The 8,109-nt window shown below is 29.4% G+C and overlaps 2 protein-coding genes across 2 annotated transcripts; one reads left to right on the top strand and one right to left on the bottom strand.

The window, feature by feature from the left end:
• Positions 1-4,571: 4,571 nt before the first annotated feature.
• On the top strand, positions 4,572-6,364 carry LOC115874274 (innexin inx2-like). Its single transcript, XM_030889376.1, has 4 exons — positions 4,572-5,009; positions 5,066-5,254; positions 5,312-5,442; positions 5,502-6,364. The coding sequence occupies exons 1-4, from the start codon at positions 4,769-4,771 to the stop codon at positions 5,994-5,996; spliced, it is 1,056 nt and encodes a 351-aa protein (XP_030745236.1). The 5' UTR covers positions 4,572-4,768; the 3' UTR covers positions 5,997-6,364.
• Positions 6,365-6,404: 40 nt separating this feature from the next.
• Positions 6,405-7,965, bottom strand: LOC115874275 (coiled-coil domain-containing protein 137). The gene is made up of 4 exons (XM_030889377.1): positions 7,706-7,965; positions 7,275-7,590; positions 6,888-7,190; positions 6,405-6,707 (listed from the first exon to the last, which is right to left on the bottom strand). The coding sequence occupies exons 1-4, from the start codon at positions 7,780-7,782 to the stop codon at positions 6,489-6,491; spliced, it is 915 nt and encodes a 304-aa protein (XP_030745237.1). The 5' UTR covers positions 7,783-7,965; the 3' UTR covers positions 6,405-6,488.
• Between the last annotated feature and the right edge of the window lie 144 nt (positions 7,966-8,109).

The following is an 8,109-nucleotide window of genomic DNA, read 5'->3' as shown; positions in this document are numbered from 1 at the left end:
ATATTGAAAGATATCTAAATTTGCATGCTACAATCGAATAGATTATTAACACCCTGTACATTACTTTTCAGAATTAGTTCTTGTGCTGAGTTTAAAGGTAGAGAAATAAACTTTACAGAAAAATTATATTCCTTAAATGTATACAGGGGTATCAAAAATTGCTGGTCTATTTTAAATATTTATTTTACATAAAAACTTTGTTATTTCAAATGCAACACTATGTATTTTTTTAAACAAGTCGAAGCAGATTTAAATGCTCTTTCAAACTATATTAGGGTTTCCTATACCTATCTGGCTTAGATTTTGAATAAAAAGCGATTTTTCAATAAAATTGTAATCAAGATGGCTAGTGTTGTCATGGCAAATTTCTAGTGACAGTTAGTAGCTATTTTCAAAATCGAAATTAGTTTATGGACTTATTTAAATTTATACCAGTTTACTTTTATTAAATTTACCTGCAATAGTTTAATAAATAATATTTATTAAATATGTGTTTTTTATTCTATCAAGAAAAACGAAGAAGTAGCCTTTGAATTATTTTACGATGACTTGTAGATAAATGGATTTTCTATAAAAGAGCCAATTACGGCAAATTCATTTTCTTCACTTCCAACGACAGGTTTCTGCCTAATAGGTTTTTTATAAACCACACTGCCAGGCGAATTAGGACAGGAAGTTTTTCAAAGAAACTCTTATCAGGAAGATTCCTATTTGGATATCTTTGAGCGTAAGCCCTTGAGGCCAAGAAGCAATTTTCCTCACAAAATAATATCACTAGTAACATATCTATTCGTTCCGCCAGCAGATACTGCTTTATTTTTCTTGATAAAATAATGAATACTTACTTATTAAACTATTGTAGGTAAATTTAAGTAAACTGTTATAAATTATAAATAATAATGTCCATAAACTAATGTCGACTTTGAAAATAGTACTAAGTGTATAGTAACTGTAGTATATTACTAACTGTCATCTGCTGTCATTAGAAAATTGCCATGGCGACACCAGCCTTCTTGATTACAATTTTATTTAAAAATCTCTTTTTATTCAAAATCTGAGCTAGATAGGTATAGGAAACCCTAATATAGTTTGAAAGAGCATTTGAATCTGCTTCGATTTATTTAAAGAAATACAGGGTGTTACATTTGAAATAACAAAGTTTTTATATAAAATATATCCTTAAAATAGATCAGCAACTTTTGATAGCCCTGTATAAATTTAAGGAACCAATACCATTTTTCAGTAAAGTTTATTTCTCTACCTTTAAACTCAGCATAAGAATTCGTTCTGAAAAGTAATGTACAGGGTGTTAATAGTCTATTCTCTTGTAGCATGCAAATTTAAATATTTTTAAATATATCAAAAACTAAAGATTTTAAACATATTTAACCCTAATAATAAATGCCTTTTTTTGGGCCCAAGAATCCAAAAATGAAATAAAATACCGGGTGTTCCATAAGAGAAAATATAACTTTGGTATGGATCTTAGTTCTGAAACACCCTATATATTTCAAAATAATTTTAAATTGTGCACATTGTCTCCCCACATATACCCCTAAAATATTTTGTTTCTACATCTTTCCGTTTTCGTATAATCAACCGAGGCGAACGAGGTGCGCCACCCTGTATAGGGTGTTCCATTAATAAAAACACAGTTTTGATGTGTTACTTATTTTACTACAGGGATACCCTGTAGAACTCTTTATATTTTTAAAGAATAGTCGGTCAACCTACATATACTCACAAAATTTCATTTGTTGCATTTTTAAAATAATTACCTACAAGTATAGTTTAAGATTTTCAAAACTGTTTTTATATTTGGAACTGCTCAGGAGCGGATACAAGAATATATTTTAGGGTGCCCAAATAAAAAATAATGAAGAATATACTATTTAGGGCACCATTTTAACCCAAAAGTCTAATAGTTAAACCAATTTATATATTTTAGGGGGGGGGGGGCAAGGCCTCATGAGCCACCCCTCTGTATCCGCCACTGGAACTAGAAATATTTAAATCATCTGTCTAGTTTTTTTAATTTTTTTTGTGAGATGTATCTTTAAACAAATCAAATTTTATTAAAATCTTCCCTCTTTGATGGAAATGTATTGCAATTAATACAAAATATATACAAATATTTTTTGGTAAAACTCGAACAAATAAACTGCTTTATAAAAAATATGTACCCATCCTTTGTGATAAATTATATTAATAAAAAATCAAGACTGAAAGCATTATTATTTTCCCCTTTTCTTGTTATTTTTAGATTATGTAAACAATTAAAAATAAAATATTTGTTTAAAATGATGTATATAAAACATTTTTTAAACTATTGTTATAATTTATCATATTATGGTCGAAAATACACGACGCCGACGCCATGCAAAAACTGCCTAGATAAATCATCTTAAAGTTACAAAAATAATGGCTGACATGTCAATAAAGGGATGATTAATCTTTGTTTAATCACTCGATGATAATCTTGTATGGATTGGTATCAGGGGCGGATACAGTAATTTATTTTAGGGGGGGCCCAAATAAAAAGTAATGTAGAATATGCTTTTTTGGGCACCATTTTTATCCCAAAAGCCTAATATTTAACCCTATTCACAGACTTTAGGGGGGGGGGGACTCCATGGCCCCCCTCTGTATCCGCCACTGATTGGTATCTTTTTTTTAGAAACTTTCTAATGCCAGCTCAGTCAGGTAGCACTCTATACTCTATTATGTGGGAATATAAATCAAAATATATATAGAATACATGAATAAATAAGAATATTTGGGTCAACAGGCAACCTTACATTTATATATTGCTTTAAGATTAAGACAGCAAATATTTACAAAATCAGTATACATAAGAATGTGTGAATCCCCGGGTATTGAGAAAATTTTTAAGCGTTTTTTTTTGGATTATAATAGCTATTTATGTAACTAGTACCTAAAATGATGTTTTTTAGGACGAATCATTACTGTTTGCGGACGAGGCGTTAGCCGAGTCCGAAATAGTAGATGAGTCCTAAAAAACATAATTTAGGTACGTGTTACATACACTATTTTTTGTCATACGCTTTTTACAGTTTTTTAGAACGCATATTTGCAAATTTTCCATATTTGAAATTATAATGTTTGAAAAAGTTGGCTTATAAATTCATATCTTAGTAACGAGTTTGTTTATTTCATCGCATTTTGACATGTCATTCGAAATTTGTCACAAAATCACACAAATTCATCAACAATTTTAAAATGTTCCAAAATCCCGAACATATTGCTAATAAGGCCAAAGAAATCGTGTTGGATTTACTTCCTGTGAAGTCTCGTGCCATTTACCAGAAAGAATATGATGTTTTTAATGAATGGAAAGACAAAAATGGCGTATTCGTTGTAAATGAAGATGTATTGCTAAATTATTTCCACGAAAAGTAAGTACCTAGGTACCTATTTAAAAGAGGCTTTTAAATTAAAATATTCTTAAATTACAGTCACAAACATTCAAACCATCGTCAATTTGGTCGAAATATTCCATGCTGAGAGCAGTGTTAAGTGTTAAAGAAGATATTTATATTGACAAATTTCCAAAACTTATTGCTTTTTTGAAGAGGAATTCGGTTGGTTACGAGCCTAAAAAGTCTAAGGTTTTGTCCATAAAAGAGATCGGTGATTTTTTGGCCACGGCTAGTGATGAAACTTATTTACTTACTAAGGTAAGTTTGCGATAATGATTTTTAAAATATATAGATGGTTTCTTATTCCATTGTATTTGATTTTTAGGTAGCTCTTGTCATTGGCCTTTGTGGAGCATGTAGAAGAGAAGAATTGTACTCTCTACGAGTGCAAGACATCATAGAAAAAGACAACAGCTGCCTTTTAGTTACCCTTTGCGGATACAAAAACTAATATCAAAAGAGTGTTTCCGGTGGTGAACGAAGGGAACGTTGTCAATCCAGTTGAGTTGTATAGAAAATATGCTTGTCTTAGGCCAAAAATGTACCACATGATTATGTCTTGTTTGTGACTGTAATTTAAGAATATTTTAATTTAAAAGCCTCTTTTAAATAGGTACCTAGGTACTTACTTTAAAACAAATAACTTAGCTTTTGATATTGTTAGTATTTAATAATTTAATTATAAATATATGTATAATTTTATGTGATTTTGTGACAAATTTCGAATGACAAAATAAAACAACCAAATAACGAATTTAGACATTTTAGTCCATAAAGGTTGCCATGACGACCTTTACGGCCTAGGCCGAAAAAGAAACATTTTACGGACTGAAATGAGTCCGTAAAATAGCTGTTTTTGGGAGCGTATGACAAAAAACAATTTGTTGTATCTTGTATATCAGTTTAAGATTATTACAAACTTTCACCAATGTATATATTTACATTACATTTTGTTACGTTAACAAACATTGATTTTTTAATGAAGTATTATAATGAATAAAAAATTCTGATTTAAAAACATCAAAAATCGCGGCAACCCAAAAATGTTCACCAAATTACCGGAAGCGGAAGGTCCTAAAAAACTTTTAGAGTTTTTTGAACAAATTTTCTCTCTTATTTGTGAATTAAATGCCCAACAAAATCATTAAACTACCTATTTTTAATTGACTAAATTAATGCATCTAAATAATTCTATTTTTTTTTCATTTCAAACGCAAACAAAAAGCCGCCTTTATAGTTCTTGGGCACACAAAAAAACGCTACAAAAAATGTCATTCAAATAAACCTGAGTTGTGGTATTTATTTTAGTTGATTTTGTGCGTTGCAAAATGCAGGAAATATTAAAACATTTGAGCAGTCTAGTTAAAGGATTTGACGATCACACGGATAACAATGTATTTAAGTTACATTACAAATTTTCCGTAATCCTCTTAATCGTTTTTTCCATTTTACTATCAAGCAAACAGTATTTTGGCGATCCAATTGTCTGCGAAACTGCAAAGGACAAAGAATTAATAAAGGTTTACTGTTGGATTACGGGGACGTTTATTCAAAAGAAAAATATCGATGGTGAGTATCTTATTAAATTAACAGATCTTGATATTTACCATGTGTAATTTGTTTAGCTGCTGCACAATATGAGAGCCTATACGGTTTAGGAAATACAGTTTACAGTAGAAGTGAAACGTTCACGTTATTTTACTATCAATGGATCTGCTTCCTATTTTGTTTCCAAGCATTACTTTTTTACCTTCCAAGATATTTTTGGACGACATGGGAAGGTGATCGCTTAGGGCAATTACCAAAAGACTTACGTAAGATTACAGAATTTATATGATATTTGTGTGTCTTATAAAACCTAATATTTACAGGTGATACTTTAGTACCAGATAACTGGATTGCCACAGGACAAAAACTATGCAGTTACGTATGTGATGCTGGGAATCATGACATTATGGCTTTTCGATTTGCTTTCTGTGAACTATTAAATTTGTGCAATTTGGTATGATTCGTTGAAATGTAGGTGCCTTTGTTATATTTTAAGAAATCTTTTTGTTTTAGATACTTCAAATTATGATTATGGATTGGTATCTAAACGGAAAATTTGCCAGCTATGGTTATCATGTAGCAACTAAACCGTATCCTCATCCTATGAATGAAGCTTTTCCTAAGAGAACAAAATGTTTGTACACTAACTACGGTTCTAGCGGTTCGACACAGGTAATGGATGCACTTTGTGTTCTACCATTAAACATTTTAAATGAAAAATTCTTCCTGATTCTCTGGTATTGGATGATTATCTTGTTTTTTGTTACTCTAATTGCTTTAATATACAGAGCCATGTTTATGGTTTGGGAAAGATTTCGCATTTATCTTCTCATGGCTCAAGTTCGTAATTTAAATAGAAATAAAGCCGTTTACATAACAAAACATTTAACTCATGGACAATTTTTTTTGTTATATAACTTAGGCAAAAAACTTAATCCTATAGTTTATAAAGATCTTTTACTGCTCATATTCGAGAAAATGAGCGAAAAGTATAAGTTTGATATATAGAGACTGAAGATTCAAAGATCTATGAGGTCCTAGATTTTTTAGTTAGTGTTGAATTTATTTTTTAAATAGATATATACAATATCTATCATTCAGTATTTTTTAGCTTAGTTTTTGTTGTACTTGTTCTAAGTTATCTATAATTTCTAGAGTCATTAACATAATACTCATAAATTAGACATAACAATTGTTTTTTTTTTGTTTTCTTTTTTCTAGGATATTTTGATTTGTTTATATTTTTGTTATACACTTAACTACCTCATAGGTATAAGCTGATTTAAGATCAAAAAAATATTTTGTTGTTTAAACAAGCATGGCGTATGCTTTATTTTGTTACCGAATTAGGAAATAATATATATTTTTATATTAATATAGTTATGAGATTTTGATAAATAAAAAATATACTTTTTCATAAAATTTTTAGTTTTTTATTTAACAGAGTTCCATTTTATAATAACAAATGTTTTTATGCCTTCCCTATAATATATAGAAATTTTATTTCTTAGCTTTTAACATTTTATAAGCTTCAACAATTTCTTTTTGCTGATTATCTAACTGTCTTCTCAATGCATTGGGTAAATGTTTGCGTTTACCTTTTTTATCAATAGTTTTTACTGCCTTTGGATAATCAGCTTTATGGGTCTTATTTTTACCATCGTTTGTATTAGGTCCATTTTTAAACAAGTTTTTTAAAAGTAAAGATTTTTGGCCTGGCTAAAATAAAAAAAATCAAAATTATTTTAGCATACTTATAAGTAGGTTTATTTGATTAAAACTTGAATTTCTATTTGGACTTAAGATTTTTATCACTAGTTAAGTTACAAGTAATAGTAGTAAGCATAATTATTTCCTTGAATAATGCAAAAAATAAAACATTACAAAACAAAAACTTACTCTGAAAGCACCTTCATGGCTATCACCTTTTTTAGGCTTGATTAGGGTGGGAGGAGCATGTGCAACTTCACCAAATTTGACTTGTTCTTTTTGTGGAACAAAAACTTGATCATTTTCCTTTTCAAATAATTTATCTTCTTTTTTCTTTGCCTTTTTTAATGCCCATTTCTGAGATTTGCTTAATCGCACCTCTTCATTCTTATCAGTTTTTTTCTTTTTAGTCTTTTTCTGCTTTTTCTCTTTTCTTACTTGTTTATAAAACATCTCTAGTTCATCAGGTTTCCTCTTCTCAACACTCTCGACCTATTATAAAAATGGTTTTCACTCAATTTTTGTAATGTGTAACGCACTATAAATATCAAAATTAAGATGTTATGTTGTAATTACCTGCCCTTTTTCATTACGCTTAATATCAACATTAAATTTGTCTTCAAATGCTGCCTCTTTAATCACATTATCGCATATGCGGTTTATTCTGTGTTTAAATTCTCGATCAGTCTCACCATTCAACTGTTGAAAGCGTGGTATAGGTTTATTTTTAAAGTTAGATTTATTGTTCCCATCTTTTCCTTGTACCTTCTTTTTCTTCTTCTGATACTGACCCTCTTTTACTTTCTTTTTAAGTTCAATAATCCTCAGTAAACTTTTTGAAACTTGCTGATCATCTGGATCAGTTGGTGGAGCATTAATTTTATTTTTAATTCTGAAATATAATTGATGTTGAGATTTGAAGATTTTAAGATAATGTTATGTGTATGGAGGGCTTAAAAAGCCCTCCTTTTAGCCTCCGTAGTTATGTGTATTGAAAAATTACGAACTTTTCATTACTCTCTGCATTTTGCTTTTCAGGATCTTTTACACCTCTATGTTTCCTGCCTGGAATTTTTCGTCCCATATTTACTAGATTCTAAATGTAAGATGTGCAATTAATTTATATGTTATAACCTATTTTAAATGTGTAAAAAAGTTATATTTCTGCATTATTTGGGAGTTGAAAAGACAGCAAAAACATAGGTTATGTGACTAAAATATTAGGTTAAGATGACCACTTCTTCCTTTTGAAAAGATTGTAAGGGCCTTCTGTAGTAACGTTTGTTTCATGATCTATGGGTAACGTGATAATTTTAAATATAAAAATTTCTATGAATTTTATTATTTTAGATTAATAAGAATAAAAAATACATAACGCCCAGTAAAATAGATGCATGCTATTATGATAATT

This window comes from Sitophilus oryzae, unplaced genomic scaffold, assembly GCF_002938485.1.
Source record: "Sitophilus oryzae breed Bouriz unplaced genomic scaffold, Soryzae_2.0 scaffold_125_pilon_pilon, whole genome shotgun sequence".
Lineage (NCBI taxonomy): Eukaryota > Metazoa > Arthropoda > Insecta > Coleoptera > Curculionidae > Sitophilus > Sitophilus oryzae.
This window is presented reverse-complemented; position numbering and strand designations above follow the sequence as displayed.

Bases quoted from the DNA above. Each gene is read 5' to 3' on its own strand.
- LOC115874275 (XM_030889377.1), bottom strand. From the start codon at position 7,782: ATGGGACGAAAAATTCCAGGCAGGAAACATAGAGGTGTAAAAGATCCT. The intron at 7,191-7,274 runs GTAATTACAACA...TTTTTATAATAG, and splicing joins AGCGTAATGAAAAAGGGCAG to GTCGAGAGTGTTGAGAAGAG. The intron at 6,708-6,887 runs GTAAGTTTTTGT...TTTTTATTTTAG, and splicing joins GCCATGAAGGTGCTTTCAGA to CCAGGCCAAAAATCTTTACT.
- LOC115874274 (XM_030889376.1), top strand. From the start codon at position 4,769: ATGCAGGAAATATTAAAACATTTGAGCAGTCTAGTTAAAGGATTTGAC. The intron at 5,010-5,065 runs GTGAGTATCTTA...TAATTTGTTTAG, and splicing joins TCAAAAGAAAAATATCGATG to CTGCTGCACAATATGAGAGC. The intron at 5,443-5,501 runs GTATGATTCGTT...TTTTTGTTTTAG, and splicing joins TATTAAATTTGTGCAATTTG to ATACTTCAAATTATGATTAT.